The 19,500-nt window shown below is 43.8% G+C and overlaps 2 protein-coding genes across 7 annotated transcripts in view; one reads left to right on the top strand and one right to left on the bottom strand.

Moving 5' to 3' along the window:
• The first annotated feature begins 126 nt into the window (after positions 1–126).
• On the top strand, positions 127–12,725 carry LOC139415988 (microfibrillar-associated protein 3-like). The gene is made up of 4 exons (XM_071164211.1): positions 127–321; positions 1,174–1,591; positions 8,668–8,963; positions 9,171–12,725. Exons 2-4 carry the CDS (start codon positions 1,318–1,320, stop codon positions 9,834–9,836), a joined length of 1,236 nt encoding a protein of 411 aa, XP_071020312.1. The 5' UTR covers positions 127–321; positions 1,174–1,317; the 3' UTR covers positions 9,837–12,725.
• A 4,038-nt stretch (positions 12,726–16,763) lies between these two features.
• LOC139415987 (H(+)/Cl(-) exchange transporter 3-like) overlaps positions 16,764–19,500 on the bottom strand; it is a 50,601-nt gene continuing 47,864 nt past the window's right edge. For all 6 annotated transcript variants that reach the window (XM_071164203.1, XM_071164205.1, XM_071164204.1 and 3 more), the window contains one exon: positions 16,764–17,939. In XM_071164203.1, coding sequence (XP_071020304.1) covers positions 17,760–17,939 — 180 coding nt within the window. In that variant the 3' untranslated portion in view covers positions 16,764–17,759. The remainder of the gene's footprint in view (positions 17,940–19,500) is intronic.

Below are 19,500 nucleotides of genomic sequence, written 5' to 3'. Positions count from 1 at the left end.
CTAATGACACATTCATGATTGCCATGTGCACATGTGGACCCCTTCAGGTCGGATCAAATAAAGTTGGTGCGTTGCCAATGACCGTCCTAGTTCTCTTGCTGCTTGCTTGTAATTTGACTAGGGTAGGGAAGCTGAACGCTGCAGCGAACGAATGTTGTGTCAAGCCGCCAGCTGAGCAAAAGACAAGAGATTTGAGGATGTCGAATAAATAGCGGAACGCAGCGGTGTCCGAAAGACAGACGGCGTTCTCCTTCTTGACCGCATAACGATACAACATCTTTAGTACCTAGCTCCGCAAACATAACAGTGGACGACTATTGTGTAAGTATGCAATCAGATGTTGGAAAACGTTATTAATCGAGATAGCGTTATCGCTAGCTATGATGATGGTTAGCAACTAACGTTAGCATTCATCATTCCCTGTACCTAGTAACGTTAGTAGCTACAGTAACGGTTGATTATTTTTATGTTAGTTAGCTAACGTTACTACATTAAACATTACATTTAACTAGCGAACTATAATATGTGAGCAACTTGGCCGTTTAGCTATATCAAAGAAGCTAGCTAGTTAGCCAACCCGTTGTGTCCTTTCCAGGCTGGCTAGCGACGTTAACGTTAGATTGCTAGTAAGCCTCCACTATTTTGCATCCAGACCAATATTAGCTCACTATTGCAAATAGCCCAGAATAGCTATCTAGGTTAGCTACTTTTTTGCATTCAAATTGTCGGTCAAATAAATATATTTATACTACTAACTAACTAACAGCATTTATTGTTATCAAGCAATTGATTTTAGACAGACAATACGTTAGGCCTAACGTTAGCTAATAAAAATAGACCGAAAATAAATATTATGTAGGCGTCAATATTATAATTCTATCATGTCTGTAACATTGCAGCTCTATGTTGTAACAATGCATTAACAGATACTGTTGCTGTAACGACAATATTACATTCATTGTTGGCTTTACAGTAAAAAAAAACTGTTATTGAATTTGGTAGTGTTTCTTTGTTGTTGTCGGAGTCAAAGACTATTGGGTCGGGGAGTAATTTACCAACCGAAGGTCCCTGGCCTTATCTTTTGGTTCAGCAGAGAAATGATTATCTAAACAAACCAACTGTTCAGAATGTTCATGAGTGCTTTTCTTTCTTTTAATTGTTTTCCTCTTTCAGTGGAATGCTTCAAGATTTGGAGCAGAATACCAAATTGCCTTTTACCGCAATCAGGAGATAGCCAGTATGTGTTGAACATGAAGACGCGAGTGGCATGACAAACTATCCTCGGGGGAAAGCCACGGTCAGGAAGAAGGGGAAAAAATGAGTCGGTCAAGTGGCTACGGTTTTAGCTTCTTGCTACTGTCCACTATCAGCCTCTACACCGCCGGGGTTCTATCGGCGGTTTCAGATAGAAACAGCACAGAAAACGGCACGGTGGCAGATGGTGGATTTGTCCCCCTGGTGTTCTCGAAAGTAAGCCAGATCATCGCCCGCGAAGGTAACTGCGCGCTGATTGATTGCAACGTCACTGGAGAGCCTGTACCGAATATACAGTGGTTCAACTCGCATGGAGACCTGCTGGACACGGAGACAAGTAAGTCAAGCTAATTGAATGTACAGTTATCAATAATGTCCTTGATGTAGCTTTAGCCACAGAATCAGCAGCTCTCAACACCAATTTGAACTGCCAGTGTCCGCTTAAGGCATTACCATTCAAGTTCTATTTCAATAATAAGGCATTATGAAACAAATCGTGTGACTATGCAGACCTTCTGACGCAGAGGATGACGGGCATTAACACAAACTGTCATGAAAAAAGATAGAATTATGATTTATAGTTAAAATAGCCTCAATCTCTGTAAACTACTGACTAAATCCCTCTGTATTTAAGTTTTTGTATGGCCAAAGGGCAGCATTTGTAGACAACAGTCAGAAAACATGGTGTGCTGTGTACAACGGAGGGAGGAAGAACAGAGAGGGGTGGGGGGGATTTCATAGGAAGGTCACATTGAGTGTAGCATTATGACAGACTATGATGAGATATATATATATATATATATATAAAGGGGGATTATTTGCTGCGATTATGCAATATCAACCCAGCAGATAAGCATAATCATACACCAAAGCAATGATGAAAACAAACCAAACAAGCTGGCCTGTCCCCTCTTTTTTTTCCAAAACCTCAAGAGTTAAAAAGTTACAGCCACTACTTAACTTCAGATACTAGATAAAGTACATAATATTGCTGGCATTGATAGGATACTATTGTCATTGTTTTCTCTTTCAGTTGTAATCTATCTACTGGTACCTATATGGAGGCAGATTGGTGGTCACTGCCACTACCTAACTGTTTGTAGATACATAATACAGTATTGAGCTGAATGTAGGTCATAAAACAGGGAGGTTGTTAGTAAATATGAATGGCATCGGATAATATACTAATAGGAGATTGAAAGGTAGGGGACTGGTAGGATACTAACAGGTAGGATATTAATAGGAGAATAAAAGGTAGGAAACTATTAGGATACTAACCGGTAGGAGGATCCTATTAGCATACTAACAGGTAGAATACTAGCGGATAGAATTATCAGGTAGGATACTATCAGGCAGGAGACTAACAGGATTCTAACAGGCAGGAGACTAACAGGATACTAGTAGGATCCTAACAGGTGGGAGGAGGTAATAGGATCATCCTAACAGGTGGGAGGGGGTAATAGGAGGATACTAACAGGTGGGAGGGGGTAATAGGAGGATACTAACAGGTGGGAGGGGGTAATAGGATTATCCTAACAGGTGGGAGGGGGTAATAGGAGGATACTAACAGGTGGGAGGGGGTAATAGGATTATCCTAACAGGTGGGAGGGGGTAATAGGAGGATACTAACAGGTGGGAGGGGGTAATAGGAGGATACTAACAGGTGGGAGGGGGTAATAGGATCATCCTAACAGGTGGGAGGGGGTAATAGGAGGATACTAACAGGTGGGAGCAGGTAATAGGAGGATACTAACAGGTGGGAGGGGGTAATAGGAGGATACTAACAGGTGGGAGGGGGTAGTAGGATCCTAACAGGCAGGAGGGGGTAGTAGGATCCTAACAGGCGGGAGGGGGTAGTAGGATCCTAACAGGCGGGAGGGGGTAGTAGGATCCTAACAGGCGGGAGGGGGTAGTAGGATCCTAACAGGCGGGAGGGGGTAGTAGGATCCTAACAGGCGGGAGGGGGTAGTAGGATCCTAACAGGCGGGAGGGGGTAATAGGAGGAGGTAATAGGATACTAACAGGTGGAAGGAGGTAATAGGATCATCCTAACAGGTGGGAGGGGGTAATAGGAGGATACTAACAGGTGGGAGGGGGTAATAGGATCATCCTAACAGGTGGGAGGGGGTAATAGGAGGATACTAACAGGTGGGAGGGGGTAATAGGAGGATACTAACAGGTGGGAGGGGGTAATAGGATCATCCTAACAGGTGGGAGGGGGTAATAGGATCATCCTAACAGGTGGGAGGGGGTAATATGAGGATACTAACAGGTGGGAGGGGGTAATAGGAGGATACTAACAGGTGATGAGGGGGTAATAGGAGGATACTAACAGGTGGGAGGGGGTAATAGGATCATCCTAACAGGTGGGAGGGGGTAATAGGAGGATACTAACAGGTGGGAAGGGGTAATAGGATCATCCTAACAGGTGGGAGGGGGTAATAGGAGGATACTAACAGGTGGGAGGGGGTAATAGGAGGATACTAACAGGTGGGAGGGGGTAATAGGAGGATACTAACAGGTGGGAGGGGGTAATAGGAGGATACTAACAGGTGGGAGGGGGTAATAGGATCATCCTAACAGGTGGGAGGGGGTAATAGGAGGATACTAACAGGTGGGAGGGGGTAATAGGAGGATACTAACAGGTGATGAGGGGGTAATAGGATAATAGGAGGATACTAACAGGTGGGAGGGGGTAATAGGATCATCCTAACAGGTGGGAGGGGGTAATAGGAGGATACTAACAGGTGGGAGGGGGTAATAGGAGGATACTAACAGGTGGGAGGGGGTAATAGGAGGATACTAACAGGTGGGAGGGAGTAATAGGAGGATACTAACAGGTGGGGGGGGGAATAGGAGGATACTAACAAGTGGGAAGATCCTAATAGCATACTATAACAGGTAGGATACTAGCAGGTAGAATGCTAACATGTAATAGGATACTAATGGGTAGGAGATAATAGGATACGAACATGTAAGATACTAACAGCCAAGATACTAACAGGTTGGAGGTAATAGGATACTAACAGCTTGAAGGTAATAGGATACTAACAGGTAAGATATTAATAGGATACTAACAGGTAAAATACTAATTGGAGACTAACATGTAGCATACTAACAGGTAGGATACAAACGGGGAGGATACTAATGGGATGCTATCAGGTAGGATACAAATGGGTAGGATACTAATAGCATACTAACGGGTAGGATACTAATAGGATAATTTCTTTCATTCAGTCCTAATCTATCTGCTATATGTGGAGGCAGATTGGAAAAAGAAAAGAAGAGATTGGGGGCGAAAAGAAAAAGGAGTTGAGAAAAGATTTAGAGAGAATACTGTCTATGTTGAAAAGATGTAGAGAGAATACTGTCTGGGTAGAAAAGACGTAGAGAGAATACTGTCTGGGTAGAAAAGATGTAGAGAGAATACTGTCTGGGTAGAAAAGACGTAGAGAGAATACTGTCTGGGTAGAAAAGATGTAGAGAGAATACTGTCTGGGTAGAAAAGATGTAGAGAGAATACTGTCTGGGTAGAAAAGATGTAGAGAGAATACTGTCTGGGTAGAAAAGATGTAGAGAGAATACTGTCTGGGTAGAAAAGATGTAGAGAGAATACTGTCTGGGTAGAAAAGATGTAGAGAGAATACTGTCTGGGTAGAAAAGATGTAGAGAGAATACTGTCTGGGTAGAAAAGATGTAGAGAGAATACTGTCTGGGTAGAAAAGATGTAGAGAGAATACTGTCTGGGTAGAAAAGATGTAGAGAGAATACTGTCTGGGTAGAAAAGATGTAGAGAGAATACTGTCTGGGTAGAAAAGATGTAGAGAAGTATTCTCTCTATGTAGAGAGAATGCTGTCTATGTAGAAAATATGTTCCAGATAAATAGTCGGCTACAATAATGAAGAATCTAAGCTTTTAACCGTGTGAGTCACCTGCTATAAAACAGGAATGCTAAATGAGCATTGCGGGTTCCATTTTGAACAGACCTGTTGGAACTTGCTCTGGCACAACAATCATTATTGAACCACTATGGCCTGTTACCTGTAGCATGCACACAACATTAATACATTTGTCAATGTTTAGATTGATGTTTGTTGTGGTCATAGCTGGGGCTATTTTACTCATGGATGACGGTGAGCCAGTCAGTAGAAGACTTCATGCTCCACAAGGCTCTGTCACAGACCTGTTATGACATACACAACAGTTGTTTCTTCCCTGTTGCGCATTACTTTTCTTTTATAGCTGTCGACACCTGTTTTTTAGAGAGCTTTTGCTTTCCACACACTCACGTACTTTCGAAGGAAGCCTTGAAACACTTCACACGGGGGGCAGGGGTGTATACGCTTAGTCTCTCTATTCTCATGGAAATAAATTGATGTCCAGGTTCCCCGGTACATTTCCTTTACGCATTCAGTTTTTTTAGAGACACGACAGAGAGGCTGGAGGCTTGATGGATTTAAGTGTGTGGGAAGCGAAGGTGTGTGTGTACTAGTCTATTCATGCTCTGTCTTAAGCCTAACACTACTCGCCTCCAGAATTGGTTTCATGTTCTCTCGCATTCTGTGATAGACTCTCTCTTTCTGAGTCACCCACCCACTCAGGATGAGCTGTCAGAATCTGGAGAGAGAGAGACGCGAAGTCATCCATCCATCCACTGTCTCACCACATGCCTACGTACGTTGATGTTCTAACGCAATGTCAGATGTTGCCACTTCATGCAGCGACAGGAGAATAGTGGTCAATGTAGACCATGGTGAAATATAGCCAGGATGACATTTATACTGAACAAAAAATATAAACACAACATTAAAGTGCTGGTTCCATGTTTCATGAGCTGAAATAAAAAGAATCCCAGAAATGTTCCATAAGAACAAAAATCGTATTTCTCTCAAGTTTTGTGCACAAATTTGTTTACATCCCTGTTAGTGAGCATTTCTCCTTTCCCAAGATAATCCAACCACCTGACAGGTGTGGCATATCAAGAAACTGATAAAACAGCATGATCATTACACAGGTGCACCTTGTGCTGGGGACAATAAAAGGCCACTCTAAATTGGGCAGTTTTGTCACGCAACACAATGCCACAGATGTCTCAAGTTTTGAGGGGGCGTGCAATTGCCATGCTGATTGCAGGGATGTCCACCAGAGCTGTTGCCAGATAATTGAATGTTAATTTCTCTACCATAAGCCGCCTCCAACATTGTTTTAGAGAATTTGGCATTACGTCCAACTGGCCTCAGAACTGCAGACCAGGTGTAACCACGCCAGCCCAGGACCTCCACATCTGGCTTTTCACCTGCAGGATCACCTGCAACCGGACAGCTGATGAAACTGAGGAGTATTCATTACTCCTGTATTCTGATTGTCTGGGCCTGGCTCCCCAGTGGGTGGGCCTCTACCCAGTCATGTGAAATCCATAGATTAGGGCCTTATTTATTTAAATTGACTGATTTCCTTATATGAATTGTAACTCAACTCAGTAAAATTGTTGCATGTTGCGTTAATATTTTTGTTCAGGATATTTTGCCTTGATAGGTATAACAAAAGAGCTTCTTAATAAATTGGATATTATACCAAGATTAGTTGTATCAGCAGTAGTAGTAGCCTAGTAGTAGAGGAAGACGAACCAATTTCGACAGTCGACAGATGTTTGTAACACGCTTTAATGTTTGGCTGGCTACTTCCTTGGTTCAACATTTACATGATAGCTTGTTTGTTTGTGTTCCGCTCCAGGCGTTTGTCTCCCTGTTCACCAGCAAGCACCACATGGTATTTTCCCAGACAGAATGCAGCTTCCCTCAGCCCCACTCTCTATTTAAATATTGACCAGTCTACATCCCAAATGGCACCCTATTCTCTATTCACCTTGTCACCCCAGGTCGAAGCTTCGGAAACAGGACCTTCTCCAGGTTTGCTCCTAGGCTCTGGAACTCCCTCCCTCTAGCCACCCGGGACTCGCCGTTCATCACTATCTTTGTCCCTCCTATAGCCCCACCTCTTTGAAAAGGCCTACCCTTTCCCTTCTTTGAGCCCAACCCTCTCTTTATTCATGTTTTGTTTAGTCTGTTTAGTTTGTTTTGACTCCTGTTTTCTTTTTAATTTCTATAAATTTTAAAGCGACATTGGGTCCTTGAAAAGCACTACAAAGGCCCATTTATTATTATTATTAAGTCGCACTACTTTTAACCAGAGCCCTATAGGCCCTGATCAAAAGTAGTGCACTAAATAGGGAATAGGGTGCCATTTGGAATGGAGAATTTTAAATAAACAAGGAACAAAACGCATCGTACTGTGACACTGTATTTTGAAAGTTCTATATCTAGAAAACTTAATTGTTGACATGCAACATGTTTTTGGACTGTATCAACAGTGGACGAATGAAACAAAGATGGTTTCTCAGTAACTAATAAAAAGGGAAGACTGGTCCACTTCGGGGGGGGGTCGAGGATTCCAATCCAAAGTATGTTTAAAAATAGCTGGTTGCTGGATTGCAGGCTCGAGGACAGTCCTGCAGTTGGCATAATATTATCACTCAATAATATCAATTATGCAACCTAATGAATTGCTATTTGTTGCAATAAATTAATTACAGGAGTCCTTTATAGGCCTAGATTATGGGGGATAATGAATGAATCGAGCTCTGTGCCAAAAACATGCATTTCATTAGTGGCCTAGCCTGATTCCAAAAGTAACGTGATGAGGGAGAGCTATAAAGTGGCTTCAGGACCCAAGAAGTACAGTGGAAGCATAAAAATAGAATGATTTTAGAATTTGGGGGTGGGGGGGGTTGAATGGGAATTTCTATTAATTTTCTTTCTATGCAGTGCAAACCCAAGGCCTTCTCAGAAAGCATGGCCATGGCAGCTAGCTATAAAAAGCTGTTGCATGTGACTGTCTTGGAAAAACTAGTAGATACCTTCCTGTCTAGCATAGCCTGAGCCTGGCTGCTGTCTTTGCAACCAGGAAATGCATATTGCACTAACCTTGAATCATACGAGGTTGGTGGCACCTTAATCGGGGAGAACGGGCTCGTGTTAATGGAATGGCATCAAACACATAGTTTCCACATGGTTTCCAGGTGCTTGATGCCATTCCATTTGCTCCGATACAGCCATTATTATGAGCCGTCCTCCCCTCTGCAGCCTCCTGTGACTTGATTGATCCATAGAAATAGAATTCATAGAAAAGATAGCCCATTCCTTGAAGGAAAATCGACCCTGTTTCTATGGTATGATATTTCTTTCTGTAGCAATGTATCATGAGCTGTTCTAGTTAAGTCTGTCCTTCACCATTGTTAATGTGAAAAACCTACAGTTGGTTTGAGTGAATTTTGGGTTTAATTGGTGGGGACCGATTTTGAAGCTACAGTCCTCTAAATGACTGTCTCGGTCTGTCTCTTTCTCCTCCGAAAGGTGACAAGTGGTTGCTGACGGACGATGGCATCCTCAACATCACAGAGATCACGTTCGCCGACCGTGGCAAGTACACGTGCATGGCGTCCAACGTGCACGGCAGCGCCAACTGCACGGTGACCATGCGCGTGGTCCTGCACAGCGGGGACCTGGGGGCCTACTACGTTATCGTGTGCCTCGTCACCTTCACCATCATCATGATCCTCAACATCACGCGCCTCTGCATGATGAGCAGCCACCTGAAGAAGACTGAGAAGGCCATCAACGACTTCTTCCGCACTGAGGGCGCCGAGAAGGTTTGTGTCGCATTTGGCTATACTTGTGAGGACCATACAAAGACATAGCTAGTAACTTTGTGGGTGGGTGTGTGGGCGGGTGAGTGAGTGTGTAACTGTTTTGAATGTACATAGGTGATGTTTTTAATAAAATAAGAATCAAAACATTTCCATCCATGATAATGTCCAATAAAGTTAAATTCCAATCTATTCTTTTCTATTTTAAAGCTCCAGAAGGCGTTTGAAATCGCCAAGCGTATCCCCATCATCACGTCAGCCAAGACCCTGGAGCTGGCCAAGGTGACCCAGTTCAAGACCATGGAGTTTGCCCGCTACATCGAGGAGCTGGCCCGCAGCATCCCGCTGCCCCCGCTCATCATGAACTGCCGCACCTTCATGGAGGAGATCCTGGAAGTGGTGGGGGTTGAGGAGATGAGGCACACGTTCCTCCGCCAGGCCCCAGAGGGGCACCACATGGGCGGGGCATTGGGATGCCGGGCGGCCCTGGTGCAGGGGGCCCTGGTCGGGGTGGGGCCCGGCGACGTCTTCACCATCCTCCGGGAGAGAGAGAGGGAGCGAGAGAGGGAGCGTTCTGGATCCCCTGCAGCGGATTCTGACGACGCGTCGTTGCACGAGCAGCCTCAGCACATCGCCATCCAGGTGTCCATCCACCCCCCGCTGCCCATGGAGGCCCCGGCTCTGGCCGAGGCCACACCTTCATCTCCTCCGCCATTGGCTCCCCTGCACCTAGAGGAGCAAGAAGAGCAGGGTTCCGAGCTGGAGCAGGAGCCAGTGGCGGAGGCGGCATTGGGGGTGGAGCTGGAGGCGGAGCCAGATCCAGAGGTTACTACTAAACTACAGCCTGGTCAGGTGATTTACGAAAGCTATGTGTAAACAACAGGAGGGAAAAAAAGAATGGGATGAACGATCCTGTCCTATGCATTTCCCTCCCCCACCCTCAAAAACATAGAATATGTCAAGAAAAGGTCATTTTATTTCACTTCTCAACAGAACTATCTTAAAACTGGAACCTAGATACTACGTATGTAGGTCCATCTGGATTATATTCTAATAACCTAGTCTGGATTCCAATAAATCAACTTGATAAGACATTGAGTATAATCATCATCCTTCATGCTTATGGATCTTCATGTTGAATATATTGTGGCTGGAGAGGATAACCAACAAGCGATATGCGTAAGTATAAAGCATTGTAAAGGGCCTTTTAATTAGTATTAGTAAGCAGACGAAAGAGCTGTTTGTTTTTCGATTCAAGCATTTCCTCAATCGATTTCAGGAAGAAAAAAAACTTGACTTGTTGACTCTTTGCAGTATTATTCCGTTTTATGATAAATTCATAAATTAGCTCTTCAAGCTGACATTGTGCAATCACTGTCACTAAACAGACCACCAAGGCTTATTTTGTTTCAGCTTGAAAAGACTGCACATTATCCTACCACTGTTACAACCAACCGACCTGAAGTTTCAGTGTCATGTTATAGTACGTCAAATGCATGCTGGACTCTGAGAAAAAAATCTGGATTTGAAAGTGTGGTCTATAGTCAAATGTAGTCAGTTAAACTCTATACAAGTGATTTATATAGACTGATATAACTTCTGTAACAGCTGAATTATTGGATCACAAATAATATTTCAGGGGATGATTGAAGACCTAGATGTTTCAGGCCTTCTGGTCTGTGATGCACGTAATTAAGAATTGCATAGCCACTATAGCCTTCTAGTGTGGTTCATTGAAACATTTTGAGAAATTACAGTGCCTTGCGAAAGTATTCGGCCCCCTTGAACTTTGCGACCTTTTGCCACATTTCAGGCTTCAAACATAAAGATATAAAACTGTATTTTTTTGTGAAGAATCAACAACAAGTGGGACACAATCATGAAGTGGAACGACATTTATTGGATATTTCAAACTTTTTTAACAAATCAAAAACTGAAAAATTGGGCGTGCAAAATTATTCAGCCCCTTTACTTTCAGTGCAGCAAACTCTCTCCAGAAGTTCAGTGAGGATCTCTGAATGATCCAATGTTGACCTAAATGACTAATGATGATAAATACAATCCACCTGTGTGTAATCAAGTCTCCGTATAAATGCACCTGCACTGTGATAGTCTCAGAGGTCCGTTAAAAGCGCAGAGAGCATCATGAAGAACAAGGAACACACCAGGCAGGTCCGAGATACTGTTGTGAAGAAGTTTAAAGCCGGATTTGGATACAAAAATATTTCCCAAGCTTTAAACATCCCAAGGAGCACTGTGCAAGCGATAATATTGAAATGGAAGGAGTATCAGACCACTGCAAATCTACCAAGACCTGGCCGTCCCTCTAAACTTTCAGCTCATACAAGGAGAAGACTGATCAGAGATGCAGCCAAGGGGCCCATGATCACTCTGGATGAACTGCAGAGATCTACAGCTGAGGTGGGAGACTCTGTCCATAGGACAACAATCAGTCGTATATTGCACAAATCTGGCCTTTATGGAAGAGTGGCAAGAAGAAAGCCATTTCTTAAAGATATCCATAAAAAGTGTTGTTTAAAGTTTGCCACAAGCCACCTGGGAGACACACCAAACATGTGGAAGAAGGTGCTCTGGTCAGATGAAACCAAAATTGAACTTTTTGGCAACAATGCAAGACGTTATGTTTGGCGTAAAAGCAACACAGCTCATCACCCTGAACACACCATCCCCACTGTCAAACATGGTGGTGGCAGCATCATGGTTTGGGCCTGCTTTTCTTCAGCAGGGACAGGGAAGATGGTTAAAATTGATGGGAAGATGGATGGAGCCAAATACAGGACCATTCTGGAAGAAAACCTGATGGAGTCTGCAAAAGACCTGAGACTGGGACGGAGATTTGTCTTCCAACAAGACAATGATCCAAAACATAAAGCAAAATCTACAATGGAATGGTTCAAAAATAAACATATCCAGGTGTTAGAATGGCCAAGTCAAAGTCCAGACCTGAATCCAATCGAGAATCTGTGGAAAGAACTGAAAACTGCTGTTCACAAATGCTCTCCATCCAACCTCACTGAGCTCGAGCTGTTTTGCAAGGAGGAATGGGAAAAAAATTCAGTCTCTCGATGTGCAAAACTGATAGAGACATACCCCAAGCGACTTACAGCTGTAATCGCAAAAGGTGGCGCTACAAAGTATTAACTTAAGGGGGCTGAATAATTTTGCATGCCCAATTTTTCAATTTTTGATTTGTTAAAAAAGTTTGAAATATCCAATAAATGTCGTTCCACTTCATGATTGTGTCCCACTTGTTGTTGATTCTTCACAAAAAAATACAGTTTTATATCTTTGTTTGAAGCCTGAAATGTGGCAAAAGGTCGCAAAGTTCAAGGGGGCCGAATACTTTCGCAAGGCACTGTACATTTATTATTATTATGATGCCCATTGTGGTGTTTTGACTTCCTAGATGTTAGACGTTTTACAATTTTGCCGCCTTTATACGGTCTGTGTTTCCAATATTTCCATCTTATTTTCTCCCATTTCCTTTTTGTAATATGTGAATTTTCTTATCTCGTTTTAATTGGGTCTCAAACCCCAGCCTCCTTCCCCTCTGTACGTGTTTTAAATTAGAGGCTTCATTGACAGTCTGATGCATGTGAAATGAGTGCGACGTATTGGGATTAGTCTTTTAACAGGACTAAAATACTTTATCTGCTTAATAGTCTGGGTGGGGGTTGATGTTGCTCTGCTGTAAACAATGCTCTTTTTTTGTAGTGAAAATAAAATCTGTGTGTTACCATGGTTTCCTCCAGTTTGGTTTGAATTGTGCAGTAACAAAACATTATGGTCCATCCTAGGCCTCTCCCTCCCTCGCTCTTTCTCTGGGGACCAAGGACACCTAATCGTCACCTGATTCATTCCCCCAATCAGCCTCGCCGGCTCCAACTACACCAAAACAAAAGGCACCCATTTTGTTCTTGTAACCATAGTTTTGGTGGTCATTATAGATGGGTCGCAAGCTAGCAAGAAAACATTTGTTTTAGCTCACTGCTCATCTTGGCAGGAAGGAATGTTCAAGGGAAGCAAACTAACCTAAGCATGCGTAATGTGACGCATACTGAGGGCAGTGTGCACACGCATAGAAATAGCCCAGTGGATGTTAAAAGGACAGGCACAAAGGCTTGTAGAGCAGATAAGAATTTGAATGGAAAACCAGTCCTAGGCCAGTGACTGACAGAGCTTGAACAATCCCTGTAATAGGAGACGTGTGTGTGTGTGTGTGTGTGAGAGAGAGAGAGAGAGCTGACAGTGTAAACTGACTGGCAATAGAAGCTGACTTTAGGCTTTGTCTTTGTACTGCTTCCAACTCTCACAGGAAAGGAGGCCTTCACAGAGACTGGTTTGTGTTGGAAGTCTGGGTGGCATAGTCCCTCTTTCTGTTCTTTAACCAAGTGGAATAGAGAAACAATATATACAGTAAATATTACACCCACAAAAGTTCCTGAAGAATGAAGACATGTCATATGTGCAAATAGTTCAAGTACAAAAAGGAAAATAAACACGGATTGTATTTACAATGGTGCTTGTTCTTCAGTGGTTGCCCTTGTGGCAACCGGTCACAAATATTGTTGCTGTGATGTGGGTCTGTGTAATCTGAGGGAAATATGTCTCTCTGGTCATATTTGGCAGGAGGTTAGGAAGTGCAGCTGTTTCCACATGTTGAGGGTAGTGTGCACATAGGCTGACCTGGCTCTCAAGACCGGCTATGGCAGCCTTTCTCAATAGCAAGGCTATGCTCACTGAGTCCTGTACATAGTCAATGCTTTCCTTAAGTTTGGGTCAGGTATTCTGCCACTGTACTCTGTTTAGGGCCAAATAACATTCTAGTTTGCTCTTTTTTTGTAAATTCTTTCCAATGTGTCAAGTAATTTTATTTTTTCTCATGATTTGGTTGGGTCTAAATGTGTTACTGCCCTGGGGGCTCTGTGGGGTCTGTTTGTGAACAGAGCCCCAGGACCACCTTGCTTAGGGGACTCTTCTCCAGGTTTATCTCTCTGTAGGTGATGGCTTTGTTATGGAAGGTTTGGGAATCGCTTCCTTTTAGGTGGTTATAGAATTTTAACGTCTCTTTTCTGGATTTTGATAATTAGCGGATATCGGCCTAATTCTGCTCTGCATGTATTATTTGGTGTTTTAAGTTGTACACAGATATGTTTGCAGAATTCTGCCTGCAGTCTTAATTTGGTGTTTGACCCATTTGGTGAATTCTTGGTTGGTTAGTGGACCTCTGACCTCCACAATCATAAAGGGCAATGGATTCTATAACTGATTCAAGTGTTTTTAGCCAGATCCTAATTGGTATGTCGAATTTTATGTTCCTTTTGGTGGCATAGAAGGCCCTTCTTGCCTTGTCTCTCAGATCGTTCACTGCATTGTGGAAGTTACCTGTGGTGCTGATGTTTAGGCCGAGGTATAGTTTGTGTGCTCTAGGACAACGGTGTCTAGATGGAATTTGTATTTGTGGTCCTGGTAACTGGATCTTTTTTAGAACACCATTATTCTTTGCCTTACTGAGATTTACTGTCAGGGCCCAGGTCTGACAGAATTTGTGCAGAAGATCTAGGTGCTGCTACAGGGCCTCCTTGGGTTGGTGACAGAACCCATCCTCTCTCTCTACACCAGTGTTCCCGCTCTCTGTCTCTTCTACACCAGTGAAAAGATAGGTGATGTTTAGTGTACTGCTGGGAACAGAGATGATCTGAATCTTTGTTCCTAGGTGTACTGTACCGTCAACTTAATCAGTCACTGGAAAAGCTTGACACATTTGAGTTGTATAGCAGAATACCAGCCTTTTACCTCAGTACATGCTTGTTAAATGTTTTAAACATTTGTTAAGAACCCAGTCACTTTTTTTGCAATTCACATTTAATTAAACAAAAATGTTTAATCTTAACATATAGTTAAAATGTACAATCAATGTAATCATACATACAATTCTGCCTAATGACCAACTAAACAACTACCATAAAAGGAAAAACATTGATCCATATGAAGACAACCACAGTGCTAGAAGATGACCACCACAGGGGACGATGCGCTCTTCATCAACCGACAGCAGGTCGTATCCATTAGGGCAAGCAACGGAAAACGTTTGGCAATGGAAAATGGGTCCAGCTAGTCCCCCTCTGTCTGTTTTTTTCTTTCGTTTGGTCCCTAATGAATATGACCTAGGACAGTCACTGCAATACTAAGGAACTAGAGTGAAAATCATTGGCAGCGGTAGTCATCACCTGCCCTTCCCCCTTTAGAATGTGTCCCAAATGGCACCCTCTTTCCTATGAAGTGTACTTCTTTTGACCAGAGTCCTTTGGGCCCTGGTCAAAAGTAGTGCACTATATAGGGGAAAGGGTGGCATTATTGACACAACCCTTATCCTTCACTCAGCAGGTAAGGTGCTACTCTATGCATCGTGTCATGGAAACGAAGTAAGAGCGAAAGGGGACTCCTTTGGCTGGTGCACACATTGAGGTCACTGCTTCCTGTGTGGTGGGCCACACAAAGGGTGAAGCAGACATAAGATCCTATTTACAGTTTTTCATGAGTTTTAGGTTTACACGTGGCTGGTTCAAAATGATTGCCTTTGGTGTGCTGTACGTTTCAACAACTCAAATATACACGTTTATTTTAAGTTTAAAGGAGTTGGTGGCACAACTTGTGTTGTAACTTCAATTCATGCTTTTTAGAATTACATATGGGTTGTGTCCCAAACGACGCCCTATTCCCTATACACTGAGGGTACAAAACATTAAACACCTCTTTCCATGATCTACAATGACCAGGTGAAAGTTATGATCCCTTATTGATGACACCTGTTAAATCAGTATAGATGAAGGGGAGGAGATGGCTTAAAAATCCTTCTTCAACCTTTGAGACATTATTTATGCCATTCAGAGGGTGAATGGTCAAGATAAACTTTTACATGCCTTTTGAATGGCAGATGGTAGTAGGTGCCAGGCGCAGCGGTTTGAGTTCCACCACCCAAAGGACATCAAGCCAATTTGACAACTGAAGCATTGGAGTCAACATGGGCCAGCATCCCTGTGGAACACTTTCAACAACTTGTAGAGTCCACGCCCCGACCAATTGAGGCTGTTCTGAGGGCAAAAGGGAGAGCAACTCAATATTAAGATGTTCCTAATGTGTTGTACACAGTCTATACCTTTAGACCAGAGCCCTATGGGCCATGTTCAAGAGTAGTGCGCTATTTGTAAGAGTAGTGCTCTATATAGGGAATAGGGTGCCATTTGTAAGAGTAGTGCTCTATATAGGGAATAGGGTGCCATTTGTAAGAGTAGTGCTCTATATAGGGAATAGGGTGCCATTTGTAAGAGTAGTGCTCTATATAGGGAATAGGGTGCCATTTGTAAGAGTAGTGCTCTATATAGGGAATAGGGTGCCATTTGTAAGAGTAGTGCTCTATATAGGGAATAGGGTGCCATTTGTGACGCCACCATGGAATGCTGGAAGTCGATTTAAAATGGTTTATATTGGTTAAAACTGACATGCAAAGAAAAGTATGTTGAATTGTTCTTGTTGACGACTGGGCAGAGGAGCCTTGAAAGATACATTTCTCACACCATGAAACAGCTTAATTAAGCAAAGTAAAATCTTCAAGACACGGTTACTGTGCAGTTTTACCATCGACATCATCATCATTTATGTTGTTCACTTGGAAAGAAAAAAGTGCAGTTCTCCAGTCTTGACATTGTCTCGTTACTTGACTGCAGATATCAATACTAAAAGTAATAGCAATATTAAAAAAAAAAAAAACTTCTCCAGTTAGAGTAACTCAACCTTTTAATATTTTCTCTCCCCACCTTCACTGTCGGAGTGTTGCTAGGTCTCCATCCTAATGGGACATGCTCACACAGTTATTTAGTTCAACAGGGAGTAACTGATGAGTATCAGACTCTTCTGTACAACACTGCATCTGTTTTCACATACTGAACTACAACACACATCCATACACTCAGACATGAACTAACTACTACAGTACATCCTGCTTGTATCCTTGACAACCCTCTAGCTCTCTCTACTTCTCACACATTAAAGCAAATCTCCCTTGGATCGAGGCCCAGTCTAATATCAAGACAAGGGTTGTCTTTAGGGGGGTTACTATAACAACCTGAATGGAATGTTGAGGTGCTCGTGACACACACATAAGCACTCTTGATTGCTCTCACACACAGTTCCCAGGTAAACAATTATTTTGAGGATGGACGGGGTGTGAGGGAGGGACACAGTGGGGTCGGAGCCTGGCAGGGCATCTGGCAGACAGCCAATTGGCGTGTCTGAAGGTCCCTCCTTGTCCTAGAGGATCATTCTGAAGTCTCACCCTGGCAGCCAGGCATCAGGCTCACAGCAATGTCTGCTAGTATAAACCAATAGGAATAGGACATGGGTGGAGGAGCATGAAGGGTGTGTGTGCGTGCGTGTGTGTGTGTAGGAGGTTAAATTGGTCAAGTGTGTGCTCTTGTCTGGCATCTGTGTTTGTATGAGTGAGTGTGAGCTCCTGTACGTGTGTGTGTGTGTGTGTGTGTGTGTGTGTGTTTGTTAAAAGTGTGTTGCTTGGGTATATATGTCCCAGTCCGTAGTAGCTGCGACTTTGTGGCCGGAACATCCTTCAAAAACAGCCATTTAATATCCCTTTAATCTGGCCGTCTCTTCCTTCCTGTGGCCACTAGGGCTCTGTGGGAGGGTCCCTAGTCACTAAGGCTCTCAGTCACTATGGTTAGGGACAGGGTTCCATGGGGTGGGGGGGGGGGGGGGGGCTGTTTGTCATAGAGAGGAGCCTCGACCCTCCAGTAGGTGCACAACCTCCTCCTCGCTCTCCTCCTCATCATCGTGACGACCTGGGAAGGAGGTGACTAGTTGAACATTATGTTGTCGGGGTCTTGGTTGGTCAACTGGGCCATATGACGAAGGATATCTTTTTTTGTGATAATACCAAGGAGACGCCTGCAGGGGGAGAGAGATTGATCGAGAGAGGAGAAAGAAAATAGTTATTCACGGAGGAGCTGGCAGGGACCACAGTCTGGTTGGTGTGGGAGAGAATTACACGTTTTTGTTGGCTCGTGCGGTCAGTCAGTCAGTGGTGGTTTTGGCCGGGGATACAATATCGTGGAATCAATCAACACAGAATGATAACACACCAATAACTTAAATAATGGGCTCTGTTAACCAACTGACAAAATTATGGAAATGTGTTTAATGTCAGAGGAAACTCATTATTTTGGGATCTGAAGCTTAATGATCAGATGTCATAAATAAAAATGACAAGATAGTGCTACATTTTAGTCAAGAGAAGTAACGCACCATTACTACCACACTGTATCTGTATTTTAGCCCAAGGTGATACAGGGAACGTAGTAATACTTAGTAACCACTCAGCCGACTGTGACCGTCAATGCAGCCAGGCCAACAAAAACAAGTCCCACTGGTGCCGAGGAAGGACAGAAGGAGGAGAGGAGGGGGTGAGTAACCAGGGGAGAATGGTGAGTGAGTGATTCTCGTTGGAAGCCTGAGGAGGAGATTTACTGAACACCTACAGGAAGAGCAGGTGAGATGACCACTATAGGAATTGCAAGGCAGAACACTTCTGCCTTACTGACCGACCAACCAACCCTTCACCTTGTCAGATACACATACTGGAACGCTCACTCAACATTCCTGGTTAATTCAAGAGCACTTGTATCTAAAATACAGCGTGGGTCATCGCTACAGGTACTCCCAGGTCACAATTGGTTGAAATGTAAACGAGTTCTGCTAACACAGAAAGTGTCAATTACGACATAGTAAGAGTGTGCAGCTGCATAACAACTAGATGTCCGTCAACAGCACAAAATGTATTCCTACAATTGACTTTTTGTTATGACTTGTGCTCTTGAATTCAGCTATGACGAAAGCTTGAGATTTAGTGAAACATCTGGAGACATTGGAGAGAGAGACGGACGGTGAGGGCAGAGCTGAGCTGAGCGAGACGGACGGTGAGGGCAGAGCTGAGCTGAGAGAGACGGACGGTGAGGGCAGAGCTGAGCTGAGAGAGACGGACGGTGAGGGCAGAGTTGAGCTGAGAGAGACAGACAGACAGACGGTGAGGGCAGAGCTGAGCTGAGAGAGACAGACAGACAGACGGTGAGGGCAGAGCTGAGCTGAGAGAGACAGACAGACAGACGGTGAGGGCAGAGCTGAGCTGAGAGAGACAGAAAGACGGTGAGGGCAGAGTTGAGCTGAGAGAGACGGACGGTGAGGGCAGAGTTGAGCTGAGAGAGACAGACAGACAGACGGTGAGGGCAGAGCTGAGAGAGAGAGACAGACAGACAGACGGTGAGGGCAGAGTTGAGCTGAGAGAGACAGACGGTGAGGGCAGAGTTGAGCTGAGAGAGACGGACGGTGAGGGCAGAGCTGAGCTGAGAGAAACAGACAGACAGACAGACGGTGAGGGCAGAGTTGAGCTGAGAGAGACAGACAGACGGACGATGAGGGCAGAGCTGAGCTGAGAGAGAGAGACAGACAGACG

Source organism: Oncorhynchus clarkii, chromosome 9, assembly GCF_045791955.1.
Source record: "Oncorhynchus clarkii lewisi isolate Uvic-CL-2024 chromosome 9, UVic_Ocla_1.0, whole genome shotgun sequence".
Taxonomy (NCBI): Eukaryota; Metazoa; Chordata; class Actinopteri; order Salmoniformes; family Salmonidae; genus Oncorhynchus; species Oncorhynchus clarkii.
This window is presented reverse-complemented; position numbering and strand designations above follow the sequence as displayed.

Bases quoted from the DNA above. Each gene is read 5' to 3' on its own strand.
- LOC139415988 (XM_071164211.1), top strand. From the start codon at position 1,318: ATGAGTCGGTCAAGTGGCTACGGTTTTAGCTTCTTGCTACTGTCCACT. The intron at 1,592-8,667 runs GTAAGTCAAGCT...CTCCTCCGAAAG, and splicing joins CCTGCTGGACACGGAGACAA to GTGACAAGTGGTTGCTGACG. The intron at 8,964-9,170 runs GTTTGTGTCGCA...TCTATTTTAAAG, and splicing joins GCACTGAGGGCGCCGAGAAG to CTCCAGAAGGCGTTTGAAAT.